Source organism: Colossoma macropomum, unplaced genomic scaffold (assembly GCF_904425465.1).
Source record: "Colossoma macropomum unplaced genomic scaffold, Colossoma_macropomum, whole genome shotgun sequence".
Lineage (NCBI taxonomy): Eukaryota > Metazoa > Chordata > Actinopteri > Characiformes > Serrasalmidae > Colossoma > Colossoma macropomum.
In genome coordinates, this window is record NW_023494793.1 from 13,997,888 (window position 1) to 14,018,276 (window position 20,389).

Genomic DNA, 20,389 nt, shown 5'->3' on the forward strand with positions numbered 1-20,389 from the left:
TGCCTGAGACGTGGTTTTACAGTAGCGTCAAAGTAAGCCACTAGCCTAAAACTCACACGCAGGGCATTGTAAGGCAAAATGGTCCCAAAGAAATCAGGTCTTTTCAGATTTACCAGTTTTATACCATCATCAACATTACATATAAAACTCAGAAGACACATGTAGGTTCACTGGTGGTTCTGGATAGTAAATAAAATGGCTATATTTGCATTGTAAACAATGTGAGCCCTGGTTCCTATCACCACCACTGTAAAGAAATGTGAGTCTACAATGACCAATTTCACATCAAACCACTCTGAATGACTTTGTTTACATCTCAACCACTGAATTCTGCAGAAATTTTGGAAAACTGATGGAATTCTCCTTTCAGGTTCAAACTGAAATCTTCAAGGACTGGTGCACATGATGCAGGCCCTTTAAAACTGCTGAAGATTTAAGCGCTTTTTTGAGGAAACCTGTTGACGTTTATCGCCTACATAAACACACATGCTGCAGCAATCTACTGGATATAGGACATTCTTTTGGTGAGCTGGTGTGAGCACTATGATTAATGACCAAGAAAAATCTCTCAACATGCTGCTAGTAAGACTGTGAGAAATCTCAGAGCGGATCCACATGACAGTTTTATAGAAGCGTGCAGCAGATATCAATCAAATGTGCAGAATGTAACTGCACGTACGCTACGACTCAAAGCATTCGTCAGAGTATGAATAACTCATGAATAACTTTGCATGATTAAAGTGTTCTTTGCTTCATGAAAGTGTTCTTCAGACTGATGGAGATTATAATGCAGATGGTTCTATATAGCACCCTTTTGAAAAGAGATCTATATTGCATTAAAAAGGGTTCTTCTATTGTGATGATTTCAAGCTTGTAACAGTAGAAGAACCCGTTTCAAAAAGGTGCTATATAGAGCCATCTGCAATACGCTCTCCATCAATCTGCAGAACAATTTTATGATGCTTTAATCATGTAAAGTGTTCTTTAAGTATTAATGGTTCTATACTAAAGAAGCCTTGAGGAACCATCATTTTTTAAAGGTGTTTAAAATCTGCTAAATATAAACAGCCTGTCTATACTATATTACACTATATTATACTCTATTAAACTATAGCAAGTTATATTGTACTATAAAACAGTACACTAAACTATATTGAACTATTCTACACATTATACTATATAACACTAGCTTACACAATATAAAGATGTTTTTGTTCTCTAAAGAACCAAGGTTGAAACAGAGAGTGAGTTTAAAGAACCTTTCACAATTTTAAAGAACTTCCACATAATGTAAAGGTTCTTCGCCAGCTGAGCTTTTACATTATGTGGAGCCTCTCTAAACCTAAAGGGGTTCTTCACACATCTCATTTACAAAAATGGTTCTCCAAAAGAACCATCCATTAAAAGGCTCTTTTGGGAACCAACTGTGGTTCTTCTATGGCATCACTCAAAGACCCCGTTGTTGTACAGTTTTATTAAGAATGCATAATAATTTCTTGTCATGTTATCTGCCTCAAGATTTGATAGACACTTCAAATATGAGGCTTCCTGGATATGTATTAGAACTTCATTCTTGATGTTATAATAATACTCCTACTACTACTGCTAATAATAATAATAAGAATTTTATACCTATATCTGCAAAGAAAATTATTTTTGCATTATTCAAAAGAGTGTTTCCAAACTTTTGAACTATGGTGTACTAAAAAAAAGTACGTATTATGTAGTATGTAGTATGAATTGTGTACAGTAGTGTACCTGAAAGAGACAGTGTGCTATAAAACGCTACAAAAAACTGTAAAAGTGTAGGTACTCAAATACGACTTGATTCCGAGTGTCTCTTACCAGCTTATGATCCTCCACCGTGCTTCCCTGTCCCGGCTCAAAGTCGAAAATGCTCTTCGGTTCTGGAATCTTCACTACGTCTCCCAGATCAGCCCTGAAACACAACCCACACGCACACTTTATCGCGCTCTCGTTGTCAGTGCCTGCTGCGACAGATCCCAACCTGCCTGCTGTCGTCTTTTTGTCTCTCTCTTTTTTCTCTTCCCTCCTTTTCCCTCTTCATCCTCCCCTCTTTATAGCTGACAGCTGTGTTACTGCAAGTGCAGTTTATGTGTGTTTCGCAACCATTTACCTCATAAGGAGGAGACAGTATTTACGCTTCTGTTTGGGTTTCAGCATAAAGGCATTATTACATACACTATACAATAACACAACAGCACGTTCAAACAGGGGCCTTAAATATGCACGTCCTGTTTGACTGTAAGAGCCACACCTGCTTTTGAAATGTTGAATGTCAGACGTTTCTATTTTTATTTCTTTGTGACCACAACATGGATCACAAATCTACTGAAAAAATCCTCTGAACTGACAAATTTCTGACCAAACATGCCCAAAACCTGACCACACTATCAAACAAAGACTGAATAACCATTGCTAATGATTTTGCTGATTTTACACTGTATACGACTACAGGTTTATTCCTATTGTGCACCACACAGAGGATTTGTTTTTCGTTACTGTACTTAAACCTACACTACACTTTCAGAAAGAATGGTTCTTTAGTAAAGAAAATGGTTCTATATAGAACCATGAACACTCAAAGAACTCTTCGCATGATTAAAAGGTTCTTCGGACTGATGGAGACGGTGTTGTATATGGTTCTATATAGCACCAAAAAGGTCTCCACTGTTGTTACGATGGTATAGAACCATCTTCAGCACATTAATCAATCTACAGAACACTTTCACAATGCAAAGAACACTTAAACCATGCAAAGGGTTCTTACAGTGTTCACATTTCTGTAAAGAACCATTTTCTTTACTAAAGTACCCTTGAAGTGTGTGTGAGATTTTTGGTTAAATTTGAGAGAAGTAGTAATAATTCAGAGTTTCACACCACATCATACATCTTTCACACACACAGGCTCTGAAAGAAGGTTCAGCTCGATGCTGAGGCCTCAATTACAAGATCATTCCCTCACGCTCGCACTCAGAAGACACATCCTGCACCATGTTATGATTGAGTTCTCTTTGAATACTCGTTCAGCACACTCACAAACGTCAGACTGCCCAAGGAAGGGGTCCGACACACAGTTCACGTTACAAAATGCTGTTCCGCACATTGCGTGCAATTACACATTATGACCAGAGAGGTCTCCAAATCCCCAAAACTGACATGGTACAGCTTTAAGAAGATTGGTACTTTTCTCAAATCTTTTACATTTTCTTCACAATACTGGTTACAGATCTAATGGTAAATATACATCAGTGTAAAATAAAACCTCTCATAACTGCACTAGTTCATCTTTATGCAAACTCAAACGTGGGATCAGAACCCAAGACGAGAAATGTCCAAACTTGACCAAACCTGAGGTGCATGATTGAGTTCTGTCAGGTTCAGACAAAAGGTCTAATCTCTCTCTCTCTCTTTATCTGTCTTACTCTCTTTTCATTCTTTCACTCTCTCTCTCTCTCACCAGTCAGGTAGAGCTCCGTGCTGGGTTAGCGTGAAGGGGTCTTTTCCCGGCCCATGACCATGCTCCTGGTTGGACTCTAAAGGGGGACTGGGGGACAGCCTCCCTGCACAGAGATAAACACATTTCATCAGTCATTACATACTTCATACCATCAGATGAGATACAGTCAAAAGTTTGGGCACCCCTGATCAAATGGAATTGTGTTGATTTTCAAAGTGAAAAAAGTGAACCTTTTTATTTGCTAAAATTAATATATTGGAAATATAACATAAAATGCAGCCTGTGCAAAAGTTATTGCACATTTTATATTTTATGCATTTTTCCAATATGTTAAACTCAAAAAATATTGAAAAATAAAATAGAAATTGTGCATTAATACTAGCAGACAAATATTTATGTTCAATGTACAGGATGTTTAACTCATTTTCACTTAAAAAAATTAACCAGGTCACAACTGTACCTGCTGTGAATATAATATAATATTTATATATTCCTGATGTCTCTACAAACAACATACTTTTATTTACAACATATAGTCAATGGTTGATATGGACCTAAATATACTACTGGGGATGTGTGAGCTGCTTGTCAACGTCTATTGCAAACAGGTCATAAAGAATCACGTAGTGCTCACGTAGTGCAAAATAAAAGCATGCTAAAAACTGGACAGCGTTCTACTTACTTTCCTTCCAGTCAATTTCTGTCTCTGAAAAAGAAAAGAGAAAAAACAAGATGGAATGAGACACTATTTCCAACAAAAGTACAACTTAGCAAGTTCCAGATCAGAGTTTCCAACCATTTTAGGACCATTTAAGTCCAACCCTTTCATAAAGATGTTCTGTAAAGTATCAGCAAGGAGCTGTTCCAACTGTAACTCTAATTTTAGCCTGACTCAACTAAATGGTTGGGGGGGTCTATCCTGGGTGGGTACCACAGGAAAGCTGCAGGTTCTTATGTTCCTGCCCTCCGCAGACTGCCTTTGAGACATTCATTAAGGTTAACCCCATTTGCAATCCCATTTCAGCAACTGATATAAGGCTTGTGTAAGAATTGAGGCTGAAAAAAGCATCGCCTTTTCACCATCGCTATGCACACTTATATGTCCAACAGTTTGCATACACCTGCTCATCCAGCCTTTCTTCCAAAATAAAGGATATAAATAAGACGTTTGACCTCCTTTACTGCAGTAACAGTACTTCTGGTAAGGCTTTACACTAGAGGTTGTAAATCTGCTGTGAGCATTTGATTACGTTCAGCCACAAAAGCGTTGAGTGAGATCAGCTACTGGTGTTGGATGATTAGTTCTGGATCACTCCAACTCGTTTTAGAGGATGGAGTTCTATCACTCTAGAGAACACAGTTCCACTGCTCCACAGCCAAACTGGAGCTTTATACCTTTCTTGCCGATGCTTGGTATTAGGCATGGTGACCATAGGCTCATGTACAGCTGCTCAAGAGCAACTCATTGTACTGGTCATTGTTTTTCAGTGGAGATTATACAAGCTGTGTGTGCACAATTGAACACCCATATCAACAGTGGGTGCACCTTAAAGTAGCTGAATTCACCTTTTTAATTTAGCTTTTAATTAAGATTTCTTGATTTATGTATTTGTTATATATATATATATATATATATATATATATATATAGATATATATATAGAGATAGAGAGAGAGAGAGAGAGAGAGAGAGAGAGAGAGAGAGAGAGAGAGAGAAAGAGAGAGACATGGTTTGCTTATTATTTTATATTATATAAAGCTGTTTTGTGACAGTACAAAAGGCATTATATATATATATATACATAATGCCTTTTGTGTGTGTGTGTGTGTGTGTGTGTGTGTGTGTGTGTGTTTACGTACCCTCAGGTCTCTTGTGGATCTGTCTAAACATGCTCCTGTACCAGTCCTTGGGTTTATTCACACTCTGGTATTAAAACACAGAATAAGAAAACAAACTGCACCTCAGAAAACAGAGCAACTGCAATTATCCTAATCCAGCTCAGCACAGCAGGAACACATGAGACTGAACTAGCTGGGAAATATGGATGAAGAGCTTGCTTGGTGGAAGAAGTCTAAAACACTTACACCAACCACGCATATCAGATGTGTTTGATAAAGTATTCCCAAGCCTAGTGTCTAAATGGTAAGCATGCTGCAAAGAAGAAATACTAAGTTACTAAGTTACACCTGGTCAAATTACATTGTTGATTTTCTGCGTGGTGAAAATAAGTGAACACATGCTCTACAGAGAACATAGTCCTGTACGCCATGCACTATTACTGTTTGTTTCCTGAATTCAACATATTACGGGAAAACAATTATAAAATGTGGCCTGTGCAAAAGTTATGGCACATTTTGTATTTTTGCTTTATTTTTTCCTTACAGGTTAAACTCCCTGTAGATCATGTGTTTACTTGAGAGATGCTGAGAGGCAGAGGTGAAACATAATATTACTGGCCAATACTACTAATTTGGAGCATGTGATCCTTGAAATGTAAACAGATTCATTCAGGGTGGGTTGATGTTGATGATATTTTTCTCCATTGGTGCTGATAGGAACCAGGGGTCATGATGTCTACAACACAAATATAGCCATTTTATTTTTTTATTCAGAATGACCAGTGAACCTACACGGCCCTTCTGAATGTGTCTATATAATGTTGATAATGGTATAATAGTCATAAATCTGAAAAAAGTTTTCTTTGGGGACTATTTTGCCTTACAATGCCCTGTATGTACCCCTTCAGCATGAATGGACTGAAATAAATGGATTAATTAAAATATATACTTAGCCAAAACTTTATCACAAAAACATCATAAAACAATGCATCAGACATCACACAGCATATATCTCAAGCTTTCAGAGGCATTAAACGCTACAGACTTCTGGTTCCTATTACCACCACTCTGAACAATTCGGATTTGGCAAGTTTCTCTAGAACGGAGCATTTCGCATCAAACCACACTAAAGGGCTATGTTTACATCTTAACCATTTAATTATGTAGAATTTTTGAAAAGTTGGTGGAGTTCCCCTTTAAAGCCTCTACTTGAGTATTTTGCTCATGGGTTACTTTTACTTGATTCAATTTAAATAAAGGCATCTTCACTTTTACTCAAGTATGTACAAACCCCAGCTGGTGACATCCTGTACAAATAAAAATAAAGCTTGGCCACAACTGAGCAAGGCATGGGAACGAGATAATTAAGTCGTGGCCACAACTTAGTAAGGTGTGGGAAATAGATCATCAATAGACATCAATAGATCATCAATAGACATCACATATAAATGCGGGGCCACGACTTATTAACGTGTGGCAGCGGGATTCTAATGCATGGCCCCGACTTAGTAAGGTGTGGGAATGAGATCATGCCTTACTAAGCGGGGCCATGCATTAGGATCTTGTTCCCATGCCTTGCTAAGTCATGGCCAAGCATTAGAATTTCATTCCCATGTGTTAATAAATCGTGGCCATGACTTAATTATTATCCTGTTTCCATGCCTTACTAAGTAGTGGCCACGCATTATATTTATTTATACTGGATGTCACCAGCAGGGCTCTGTAAGTATGACTGTTAACTTCTTGCACATTTATTTCTGCCTCAGCTGAATCTGCTCACAAAGAAGCTGATAATTATCTGATGAGTTAGATTATAGGTGAGAGCTAAACACACACAGCATGTGAGGTGCTGACGAAGGCACTGAAATCCATTGCTATAGTGTTTATGAGCTTCAAATTGGCCTATAAACTAGAGCGTGTGGGTTTATTACAAAGTACACAGCCTATTTCTGAGGTAGCAGAGGCTGTAGACCAGCGCACTGTGCCAAGGCTACAGCACATCACCTCACTAGTTTACTGCTACATCTATTACAGCAGCTAATCTGCACAGCTTTGGCAGCTGTTCAGCAGAGCTGAGGTCTTTGAACACGGGGCGCGTGCAGTGTGCAGTCTGGGTAGATACTCACTGATCGAGATGCGATTGGCATGCCTGTCTCATCCACAGGGCCGATCCCAGAGTACTTGATGAGCCTCTCCTCTCTGGTGGTGGAAGTGCGGGGCAGAGTGGCAGAACGTGGCCCACCATTAGTTAACCCATCTGCAAGAAACATTTACTGCATGAGTTAAATTGTGTTTATGTCATATAGATCTAGATTTTAAACCCAACATGATCCAACTCAGTTTAATTAACTCTTAGACGTCTTTAGATATTGTTGTCTTTTTGCTATGCAATCTATTTACAACAGTTAACTATTACAGTACTAACTACTCACTGGCTATATTGGTCACCAGCAAGACCACACTGCCAACCATTAAGTGTTTCTGATCGTTCCTAAAGGTTTTGTAATGTATTTTGGCTTTTTAATGGGTTAATATCACAATGTAAAGGATCCTAATGGTTTAACAAGTGATTAATGGCTGATTCTAAATGCATTTGATGGTTTCCTATTGGGATCTAAAGGTGTTTTAGTGTTTTGCTGCCATCTCACGTCAACTTTGCTTGTTAATTTCTGGTACCACTGTTTGTTTCGCACATGCGCAGACTGAGAAATCCGAAAGAAATCAGAGTAAGAGTTTACATGCACTGAGAAATCTGATTACTGAGCTAAAATCCAGCTCTCTTTTTTGGATTTCTTAATTGGATTTCTAGACCTTACTCCAATACTATCAGAGTATGCTGTTTACATGACCATTTGAATAATCAGATAACTGCAGGAATCTGATTATGATCATATTATTGAGTGCATGTAAACGCTGTAAATCCTGTTTTGAATCTCTTCCAAAGTCTCTTCCTCACGCTAGGCTAGCTCAGTTTCTCTTTGCCTCAGCTTGTTCAGGAATCCTCATGAAGCAGCTTTATGATGGTATCTAATGTAAAAAAGCACTGTACAAATAATTGATATTGAATTGAATGCTGGATGGGACCAGTTAACAAGCATCATAATGCTAACTGACCACCTATCTGGCTTTATTTCATTATAAGCAACTGAAGATGAGTCATTATTAGCACTATTGGAGTGAGGTACCTTGTGACTGGCTGGGACCATAGTAGGATCCAAAACTGGGGGCAGGGACTCCACCTCCATTCACCTCCGCAACCTGAGAGAGAGAGAGAGAGAGAGCGAGAGAGAGTACCACTTAGATTCACCACATTATGCTATGCCACAGACAATATATTAAATAAATTAATTAATTATTAAATAAAAAAACTTGAGCAATGCATGCATTAAAGCCTTTCAAATATTACACACATATATGTACACAGTCCTGTGCAAAAATTTGGGCACCCCAGTTAAATGATATGTTTTGTTGATTTTCTAAGTGAAAATAAGTGAACACATCCTCTACACAGACACACTGTGTATTTGCTGAATTTAACATATTGGGGGAAAAAATAACGTATAAAATGTAGCCTGTGCAAAAGTTATGGCACACTCGAAATTTTCTATTTTTTCCAAGATGAAAAATATAAATAAATGAATTAAATAGAATTTTGTATCTCTCTTTTTCTTTGTAATTCTCTGTAGATGATGTGTTCTGTTACTTTCTCTTAGAAAATAGCAAAGCATGTCATTTGACGGGAGTGCCCAAAACTGTATGAACACTGAAAAAGACCTTTGCTTCTAAATAGAACCACAAGGGGGCGCAACTGCACATCTTATGCCTCTCCACAGACAGTCAGAGTGACAGTCTTGTGAATGGGTCTCCAAGAGGACAGTCAGAAGTTATTTAGTGTAATATGGTTCTTTTAAAGCTTGTGATTGCTTCATAAGATTATTTCAGAAACTGTAGAATTTCAGTAATGTTTCAACAACATAACAGCAAATGTTTTATATTGATAATAATAATAATAAATGTTTATATTCAATATTATGTTATAATAATCATGTGGTAGACATGTATAAAGTGCTTCTAATATGATGCTGGTACTGTGCGTCATAGGGTGTTTTACAGGTTTCAAATTAATTATAGGAAGCTGTAAAAATGAATGAATGTTACATGTGTCCAGGAAAATGAACAGAGCTGTGGATGATTCTATAATAACTGAGAAAGTGTAACACTGAGAATGATTTTACAACAAAATAAAAGGCCTTATTTTTGAAAATTGGTCATCAAATCTTGAGGCAGGTAGCTTGGTTGTAAATAAATAATGACTGTACATTACATATGATTGAATATGTTGTTATTACTATATTATTAAAGGGCCCAAATCATGGAAAATTTTCCTTTTTTTGGAAGTTTGATGTAGTTTGCACATATTGTTAAAGTTTCAAAATGTACCATTCACTCTCCTCTCCATAAAGTCCAGCTGCAAAAACAGCCTGTTTGAATTCACTGTTTTAGAGATGTCTTTAAAAACCAATGCATTTACATACACTCACCTAGCATGTTATTATGAACACTATAATAATGTCACATAGAGCCTCTCTTTGCTCTCAAAATGGCTTCAATTCCTCATAGCATTGATTGGAAACATTCCTTTGAGGCTCTGATCCTCTGCTGACACGATTGCATCATGCAATTCCCGCAGATTTTCCAGTTGCACTTTCATGCTGTGAATCTCCGGTTCTACCACATCCCAAAGTGTTCTATTAGATTCAGAACTGGTGATTAGGAAGGCCACTGGAGAACTATGAGCTCATTGTCATGTTCAAGAAACCAGTTTGTCATGACTATGGCTTTGTGACATGGTTTATTATCACGCTGGACGTAGCCATTAGTAGATCCATGGATTTCACACGGTTGGGACCAAATTTAAACAGTACCATCTGTTTGAAATCTACGGTTTCTATTTTGTCTGTTTCAACTTATTAAATTTCAGAAAAAAAATTAAATACTGTGATGCATATCGTATATCATGAAAATGTCTTGAAGTATCATAATATAGTATTTTTTGCCATATCGCCCACCCCTATGTCTGTCTGTATCATTTAGAATAGATTTCAAAGTTCTGTTATTAGTTTTTGAAGCTATGAAATGGCCTTAAAGCACCTGCATACCTCACAGAACGTCTCTCTGTTTATGTTCCAATGTGATCTTAGAACCACAGATACAATACTTTCTGTAAAATACAGAAAACATGGGGAGGACTCTTATACTTCTAAACTGTGGAACTCAATTCCACTTTTTTATTAGACAGTCAAGCTCAGAACACCTTTTTAAGAAACATTTAAAAATGCATCTCAGGTTTTAATTCAAATTTTACTGCACTTTTTGTATTTTTTAATTGGATCTTTATAACAGCTGTCTATGATATTAGACTAACAAACTTTAGTTTAACTTTTTGGCTAATATTGCACTTTGAGCTGCTGACTTTGTGTTTTATAAATCAAGTTGTTATTATTATTATTATTATATTATTATTATCATTATTATTATTATTATTATGTCCAGTGAGAGTCGAATGGTGGTGGGTGGTCTTGCCTTCTGTTGAGAAGGTGCAGAAGCAGCGGTTTTGTAGTAGGGGCTCAGAGGAGGTGTGGGCAGCCCTGGGGAGATCACCACTACTTCCTGGGTCATGTCTGGAGAGAGAGCACTTCCTTGTCGACCTTCATCCGTGAAAACAATCCGTGAGCCGTTCAGATGCTCACACACCACCGTCCTCTAAAGAAAGGGGAAAATTTCATTAACACTTGCCCATGAGGTTTCAATTCATGCTCCACACACAGACTGAGTTTGGCATTGCTTAACCAGAACAATCAACAAGTTCTTAAGATCTACAGCAGCAGTTATGAAGGTATTTCAAATAGCTAGTGTGGAAATCGCAAAAGAAACCACATCTTTGGCTGAAGTTCTTGAAGCTGGCGTAGGGCTGCTTTGTTTTTTATTACAGCACTGGAAGACATAAGTGCATACAGGAGCATCTATGAACTATCCAACTGACTGCTTTTCTCGATGGAGATGCTTTTGCTCTTCTCAGTAACAGCTTCATTTACAAACTCCCTCATCAGTGATGGCCATATTCACAAATTCTGACTGGAGCTGGAAGATGTATCATTTCTTAATTATTATGGTTATATCAGTACAGAACCTTCAGGACCTTCTAGGCCTTCAGAGAAGGCCAAACAATTTCATGTATGTACTCTTATTTCATTGTTAGGTTTTGGTTGAAAAACACAAGATTTAAGATCTTCAAACGCCCAACAGAAAATTGTTCAATCAGGTCCTTTTCTCTACGGTATCAAAGTACCAAGCTAGCTCTTTCATTATTTAGGGCCTCAGGAGCTAAACAGAAAGCATAATGTGTCAGATTAACTACCAACATTTGATGATCTAGTTAAAAATGTCACTCTAGGACTTCTGGAAGTTCTAGATACATCACTTACTGTGAATAGGAGCCATAGTCTAAACTAGGTTTCAGTTCTTTGTTAGAAATGGACAACAGCAGCGCAGCTTCATGCTAGAACTCTCTACTGAAAGAGTCAAAACTGCTTCATACAAGGTAAAAATTATGTTACTGTCTGTTACAAGCTTTAAATAAAACACATGGAATGTGTTTTACAAACTTCAAATGTTTGTGTTTAATCTAGAACGGCGAAAAATGTGTACTGGTGCTAACTCAGCGCTAACATACTACTAGAAATCCCATAAGGGTGCTAGCAGAAATTAGCATAATCGTAGAGGTTTTGACATTTATAGCCTGAACCGAATGCCTAGCACTAAAAGTCATGGTTTGATATTGGCCTTTGCAATGCTGATATGAAGGAAGGCTGCAGTATGCAAATAAGCTCTTTAACAAATGACAGGGTTTTTTGTTGTGTGCTATGAACATTATGTCCATCTGCAGATGTTCCAGATAAATCACTGTGGGTGCTTTAATGAATTCATGGGACCCAGCAAACGTAAATGTCATGTCAAATGTCAAAGATTCAAATACTGGCATATTTATTACAAAAACCTAAACTATCACACTGTATCTTTATCCTCATTATCGCTCAAACAATTCAGCCAGATCCAGGCTGAATCAGGAGAGCGAAACCAAAGCGGAACATGCTATAAATGCATCTGTGTAGGGCCTTCAGGTATAGCATATTAAAGGTTTTCCTCCCTCTCTCTTCTTCTCTCCTCTAATTGACCCTCATTACGTAGGTGTAAGAGAAAAAGGAAGTCATTCTAATCTCTTTAAAGCCACTCTATTGGGGGACACCCCTTCCCCTCCCCGCTTTGTGCCATTTATCATCCCGAGCTAGGAGAAAGGCCCCATTGTGACCGTGCTCTTTAGGGGGCCAGAATAGGAGAGGCTCATTACTGTCCTTTTAGAGGCCCGTCTCATCCAGGCCCCCCTTGAGGTGTGGCTTTTTGCCAACAGGGTCAAGATGAGGTCAATGTCAGTTGTCAGAAACAAGGACGTGTACCAACTTTCCCCTCTCATTACAAGCCTACCCTCTTAAAAATAAAGGTGCCAAAAAGAGCTCTGTGTGGAGTGATGCCACAGAAGAGCCATTTTTGGTTCCCTAAAGAACCTTTCAATTCAAAGTCAGCTGATACTTTTAAAGGCCCAGTCACACTAGCATCTTCTGATTGTTTCAATAAAATTTGGAAGTACATCTTTGGTAATCGTTTATATGTAAATGTGCATTGTTTACCAGCAGTAAAACTGCTGACCTCAGGGCAGGGCTATATGTATTAATACTGAACATCTGTTTGTGTTTGTGGGAAATATAAAATATGTCTGTTTGTTTTGGTGGGGAGTATGAAATATGTCTGTTTGTTTTGGTGGGAAGTATGAACTCTGTGGTTTTGTTTGTGGTAAGTATGAAATATGCTGGGAAAAAGCATGGAAAAACATGAATGTGGGAATAGTTAGCGACAAATTAGCCAGCTAACGTTAGTGATATGAGTGACGTGTGAGTGATGCATGATGATGTATTTACCTCCTCAAAACAGTGAACTTTATTTTTTAATGTTATAGATTTAACGCCCTATTGTGTCTATATGTTTGATCAGCAAATCTGTTTTAAAGAGAAAAGTACTTTATTGCTATTGACTTTATTGCTATTTCATTAGCTGGAGCTAATCATTAGCTGGAGCTCAGAACACAGACTCTTCAGGCAGGATGTTACAGCTCCCCAGTTTCTAACTTAAGCTTAGAAATTCCCTTACAAGTCGACCATAGCATAAGCACATCCCTGTTTATATATTTTTCTTCCCAAGTAGCTATAAGTAAGCACATAAAAGAGGGGCAGCATGATACACAGTCAGTTGGAAGGTTGTATTATATAGTAAAATATCTTTACATTGTGTTTTTACTGTTTCTATGGTTGGCAAGTTAGCTAGTTTGCTAGCAGCACCAGAGCAGAGGATTATTTTTGTTGCCAGTCTTCTGGTCCAGCCTTGGCCACGCTAATATTGCAAGACAATGGCAACTGCATTTTTCTAGTTTTACACAGGGAAACCCGATATTTGGCCATATATGCACATATATCTTAAAGAGTGAGGCATATATTTCAATATGTACAAATATGGTGCATTCATATATGTAATTATCAAATATTAGACATGTATGCATAATATATGGATCATACATATGTGTACAGTTCTAACTGTTACTATGTTAACTGTTTGCTTTGAAATATTCAATTATTTTAATGTTATTACACTAATATTCACTTCATTAGGAAGTATGCGTAAGAAAGACAGATGAGTCATATATGCCATGCATATAATAATATTATATAATTATATGAATTATATGAATAATATTTCCTATTATATATTGTTAACTGTATGTGTTACGCATATATGTTTGCATGTGCTGATGTATAGCTGAAATATGTCATATTTGAAAATAGCATATATGTCCATATGTGATAAATATAAGTTGGATATCCTCAGCATATTCTCATATGCTAATATACGTCATATATTCAAAACCCATATATTGCCGTATATCAGATTTCCGCATGGCTTGACTATGACTGTGTATATGTTAAGCTATTTCTGTTAGCGTTCGTGTTTTTATTAAGCTATCTAAGTCTGGAAGCCTTGCTTGTTTTCACTTTCACTCAACCGTTTTCTCCATGGCTTTTCTTGTGGCCCTCTCTCTCTCTCTCTCTCTCTCTCTCTCTCTCTCTCTCTCTCTCTCTCTCTCACTCCCTTCTTTCTCAGTTTGAACTCCAGAGGTCATGGGAAGATTCCCGTGTTCTCACAGATGGTGAAACTGTATCTTGCTAAATCACGAAGATGCTTTAGTGAGTCAAGGGACCAGGGACTAAGGCTTTTTTTCACGTACTGCCAAATCTAACGATAAATTAGTCCCTCTCTCTCTTTTCCTCACAGTTTAGTTCACGGTTTTATGTTGTTTGGGTGTTTTTGTATGAGGCATCTTCCAAGGTGCTGCAGAGTACTCCAGGCTTTGGCAGGTTTAAAAAGGCACCGAAGTGTAAAGCAGTTCCAGCTTAATAGAGCTTAGCAGTTCAGGGCCTAAAAAGGTTTGGGACAGGCCCGTGTTTTCTTAGACGCTAAGTATGCTTTGAAGAGTGAGAAGTGGTCGGCACCTTTAATAGCATTCTCAATACCCTTTAAAAAGGCGCCTCTAAAGAAAATAAACGTTAATCATTTAATAAGAAAATGTGTGAAATTATTCCAGCCTGCCAACATGCTTCACATACTAAGCCCATGTGAAGTTGTAGCCTTTAGCGATCACCTTCAGTGTCTGTAGCCAGTGATTCCATCTTGTAGACAGGCACTTTTAAAGGGGAATTCTATCAGTTTTTTAAAAGAAACCTAAAGGATTCATTTGTTTAAATGTAAACAAAATCCTTCAGATTGGTTAATTGTAAAAGACTGTATTGTAGAGATACTTATGACTTGGATGTCTTTATGTGGTGGTGACAGGAACCAGGGGTTAGGATGTCTATAATGCAAATGTAGCCATTTAATTTACTATCCAAAATGACCAGTGAGCCTACACTGAGTCTGAGTTAAACTATCTTAAAACAATCTCAGGCATCAGCCAATGTATTCGGAACCATTTCGTCTAATAACTTTCTTTGCATTATGAGCTTTGAGAGGCATTAAACTCTTCAGACGTCTGGTTCCTATCACCACCACTGTGAACAATTCTGTCTCTGTAAGTCACACTGGATGATTTAATTTAGATCGTAACCATTTAATTATTTTATCCTTTTAACAAAAATCAAACCACTTTGGGAGCCACAACATTTTATGCTCATTTTACCATGTACTAGTATAGGCTAAAAATATAATATAAACGAAAACAGACATACTTAGCTCTGCTTTAAGTTTTAGCTTAGCTGTAGCCATTTTTCTCACGTCTCTGGCAGGAAACTTTTTCCCAGAAGTAGACTAGTTTCTTGTAAAATGTCTCGTAACGTTCGACTTTTTACAAGGCTGAAGTCAGTTTCTCATTCGCCAGCGTCTTGTTCAAATTTTCCCGTTCCACCTTAAATGGTGGCTGAGGCGCCAGAATGTAACTACTCCGCTATTTAAGGTGGAACAGGAAAATTCGAACAAGAAGCTGACTTTATCTTCTACACGTATTAGGAAACCGCACGTGTTAGGAAACCAGCTGGAGTGATTATAAATGCAAATAAATCCATTCGTCTCTAAATTATCAATGTTTGTCTTAAATCGTTCTCTTTGCCATTTCATTAGCTACTAGCTAGGTGAGACTGTTGTCGTTGCTATGGTGTCCAGCAGTCTGCACACCAACTTTCAAGGTTAAAGGGTGAAGAATTAGCAGTTGTAGGCTACATTAATTACAGTGTTTCAGGCCATTTATTGTTAGAACTGTGTTGAACGATCAGCAGAGCTTTATTTTACTGCAAAGGAGGATTATTTTATTTTTACCTAGGAATCTAATTCTGCTGTGGAGCAGCAACAGGACAGTAAAAGAGCCGCACATTGCCGACTCTTGGTCTATACCAATTAAATCCAAACCAAGAACCAATTCTGAACCTGTATTTCTGAGTGTGCAGTGCAATAAGTTGTTTCATCCAACGCGTACACTCCTACCTGAGGCTGCATGTCATCTGTGGTGGTTCCAGTCCGCTTCTTCTATGAAGAGTTTAGATTCGCTGCCTGTGAGAAGCACAAGAAAACCACAGTTACTTCCACACTGCATGTTCTTCAAATCTAAATGTCCACATACTGCATACTTCAGGCAGGACTGTGTAAAATCAGGCAGTTTTAAAGGCAAAAGGACAATCTAGGCCTCACTGCTAAGTGCTAAAGTAATGGTTATATTCAAGGCTGAAATGAGGGGCGGGGATGCAAGGAGATGCCATCCCCCGGTCAAAATAAAGGACAAAAAACATTCCCCTTGTTAAGCAGCTACCCCCCTTTCCATCCCCTTTTGATCAATGTGATAGCACTTAAGATGTCTTATCAATATTTTAATTCCATTCATATGTGAGATTTCCACACTATGGGAGGTCTGCATGTAAAACAAACAAGCTACAAACAGGGCAGAGCAGACGCACCTACAGAAGAACCCTGCGCATTTGCTTTTCATTAGTTACATTATGGAGCGTTTGGTACAGCCTGCACGCCCACACTCAGGGTTGCCAGATTTGTGGTTTTCCTGTCAAACTGGGCTAGCTTGAAAATGCTGTTGCGGGAGCAAATTATAAAGTTTCAGCTTCTGGTGGGCGGCTTTTAAGCAAACTTTGGGCCAGAGATGTTTGCTAGAACTGGAAACCTTGCCCAGCACAGAGAATACTAAAAAATACAGCAAGATGTAAGAAAGGAAAATAGATGTCTGAAGTTGAAGTTATAACTGGAAATTGGAGTTTATAATCATAAATATATCCTAATATTATTGCTGCCAAGAGCTCTGTTGGGGGGAATATGCTAATATGCTAAAATGCTAATTAAGAAACTAACTATGTATAATGAGCTATAAAAATGAACAAAACTTGACTGTGCTTCACTGTATAGACCATAAAGAAGACCTAGATATGGTCTGAGCGAGTTGAGAGAGGTTTTGGGGGTGTATTTACAGAAAAAGATTTTGGTGACTTCTAGTCTTTGTTAGCAACATTAGCCTTGTAGCTGCAGTGCTAAACTTAAGAAGCAACATCTGGACACCAAACATGTCTTGGTTGATCAGCTACATCTGAGCTGTAAATTGGATGTTTTAATGAATAATTCCTTTAAATTTAAAATAGCATTTAGTGAAAGAGGATAAATTCCGCTGTAGGGTTGCTGATGTTATGGTCATGAGTGTTAATATCATGCCTGAGATTCTAAATGTTGATGGTAATTGCTGCTGAGAGTTTTGTTAGGGGAATAAAGTGCTGATTAAAACACTAAGTATATATATAATGAGCTATAAAAATGAACAAAACTTCACTGAACTTCACCAAATTGACCTTAAAGAAAATGTGTATGTTTTTTGAGCGAGTTAATAAGTTTTGGGGGTGTATTTACAGAAAAAAAGATTTTGGTGACGACTAACTTCTAGTATTTGTTAGCAACATTAGCCTTGTAGCTCCAGTGCTTAAAGTAAAATCTGGGATATCAAACATGTCTTGGTCGATCAGCTACATCAAAGGTGTATACTGAATGTTTTAACAAATCATTCCTGCATGTGTTCGTGCTTGTAAGTGCTGTTCTAGCATTACAAGCTAATGATAATAGCATTACAGCTTCACAGCATTACAGCATAATCAAGTGTGATTCACTGGGAGTCTCATTCTCAGAGAATCAGGTCTAGCACGTGCTGTGACCAGAGAGAGAACTGTGTGAAAGGTGAAATCATGAGTAACGCTTGAGGAAATTGTGGAATAGAACACTTCATCACTAAAGTGTACACGTAAATGATTCTTGTGAACTGTTGCAACGGTCGAAGAGTCAAAAGTTTAACAAGTCATTTACTGTAAAGCAGTACTTTTATAACTCATAATTACTCTATGAGGGTCATTCACAGAGTCCTGCTCAATCTAAGGAAAAGAGCAATGCTGGTCAAAAGTGCAAAGACCTCCACCAGTAGCCAAGTCCAGTGCAAATTACATCCTCTGTACTTCATTTCACATCACAAAGATATCATCACCGTCCAAAGTAGGGCCGGCTGTTTGTCATGCTTTCATGCACAAATGCACGTGGACTAATCTCAGCCTGAGGATGTTTATCTTAACCTTTTTCTTTTCTGTTTCGCAGCTCTGGTTGTGTACGTTCTTTTTCAAGATGTGATTAAAAACCAGTTTTAGAGCAATTTAGAGCCTGTTTACACCTTGCTTTAACATGTGTTTCATTCCCGAATCATATCTGGGCGTACTGAAATGTAAACAGGCCCTTAGAAACTATAATGGTACAGCAATAACCTAGAAGTGGTCACGGGACCCCCAAAAACCATGGGGCCCTAATCGGCTGCTTATGTCACTTATTAGGTAGACACAGCACTGGTCAAAATAGTAACATTACAGGAGAGGGCAAAATCGTTCTTACGTTCTAAGTTGATGAAAAAAGGAGGTTTTATTCCAAGTGACTTCGGAGCTTTTTTATCAGTCCAATCATCATGAAATGTTCACACAATATAAAGGGCAACAATGAAGATACATGTTTTTCTTTGCACAGCCACGATACGCATAATCGAAGCTTCTGAAATGTTCCACCATTCTGACAACCATGTATGTGTCTCAGTGTTGTAGCTACATGTCCAGCAGTACACTTTTGGGACCTTTTACAGTCACTGCAGTGGGCTTCCCCGGCCTGTTTCCATAGAACCCAATCAAACAATGACCAAACCTCACATGAGTCAAGCTCCATGACTCCATTCACAGCTATGTGAGGCTTTAAACAAAACAATCAGTCAGTTTTGGAAAATTGGCACCTTAACAAACTGAAAAGGCAATGTTCTTGGTCAGCTATGATTCTGCCAGTCCACTGATGTCGTTTGTGTATTTACTTTTTTGTCTATTTTTCATTTTCTTTACAAGTGAATTACAGTGAGGAATGATCCAGTATGAGAACCGTGGGCTGATATCTATATCCGATCATTTCTGATGTACATATCTGCAAATACCAATACATAAACATTTCCAAAATGCAGAAATTGAGACTAGAAGTAATAACATTTGTTTCCTTGGGGTTACAAATGCAATAAAATGAATAAAATGCAGGTATTTTATCACAGTAACCCAGCATCACCTAAACATTCAGCTCTCCTGGAGTACAATAAATACCTCATCAAATATCGGTCAAAAGCTGAACATCTGTCCAGCGCTGATCATCATTTTTAAGCAGTTGTCTGCTGATACTAATATGAATCTGATGTCACCAAGCATTCCTCTTTAAAAAATGGTTCTTCAAGGGTTCTATATAGAGTCATGAACCTTCAAAGAGCTGTTTGCATGCTTAAATGGTTCTTTGCATGGTGAACTGGTTCTTCAGATTGATCAGTATTATTAATCAATAATGTGTTGTATATGGTTCTATTTGAAACCTTTTTGAACATGGTTCTAAAAGGCACCAAAAGGAGTTCTTCTACTGTTACAAGCTTGACATCGTAACAATAGAAGAACCCTTTTTGGTGCTATATAGAACCTTTTACCCCACATTCTCCATCAATCTGAAGAACCATGTCACCATGCAAAGAACCATTTAAGCATGCAGATCGTTCTGTATGGAACCGTTGCTGAGTTCACTGAGTTATTCTATAACCCATGTGTCAAACACAAGACCCCAGGCCAAGTCAGGCCCGTGGCACAATCCTATTCAGGCTAGAAAATTATTTTAATTTTCTATTAATATTAGCCCATTTCACCATGAGCTGCACTACAATTCCCAGCATGCACTGCAATGCAACGTGTGCTCCAGGTTTGTTGAGGTTTGTAATATGGCCCTTTTAGTGCCTGAGTTTCACACCCCTGTTCTATAAGGACTGTTTTGAAGGCGTGGCTAGCTCACTAGCTGTGTTTCTGTTAAATTAGGACATACTAGTCAGTCT

The 20,389-nt window shown here is 38.0% G+C and overlaps 1 protein-coding gene across 4 annotated transcripts in view; it reads right to left on the reverse strand.

Annotated features, from left to right (window-relative positions):
- sorbs3 (sorbin and SH3 domain containing 3) overlaps positions 1–20,389 on the reverse strand; it is an 87,565-nt gene that overhangs the window by 32,046 nt on the left and 35,130 nt on the right. For all 4 annotated transcript variants that reach the window (XM_036578565.1, XM_036578563.1, XM_036578566.1 and 1 more), the window contains exons 2-9: positions 16,456–16,521; positions 10,903–11,082; positions 8,505–8,577; positions 7,446–7,576; positions 5,341–5,404; positions 4,164–4,187; positions 3,482–3,584; positions 1,846–1,939 (exon numbers count right to left, since the gene is read on the reverse strand). In XM_036578565.1, coding sequence (XP_036434458.1) covers positions 1,846–1,939; positions 3,482–3,584; positions 4,164–4,187; positions 5,341–5,404; positions 7,446–7,576; positions 8,505–8,577; positions 10,903–11,082; positions 16,456–16,467 — 681 coding nt within the window. In that variant the 5' untranslated portion in view covers positions 16,468–16,521. The remainder of the gene's footprint in view (positions 1–1,845; positions 1,940–3,481; positions 3,585–4,163; positions 4,188–5,340; positions 5,405–7,445; positions 7,577–8,504; positions 8,578–10,902; positions 11,083–16,455; positions 16,522–20,389) is intronic.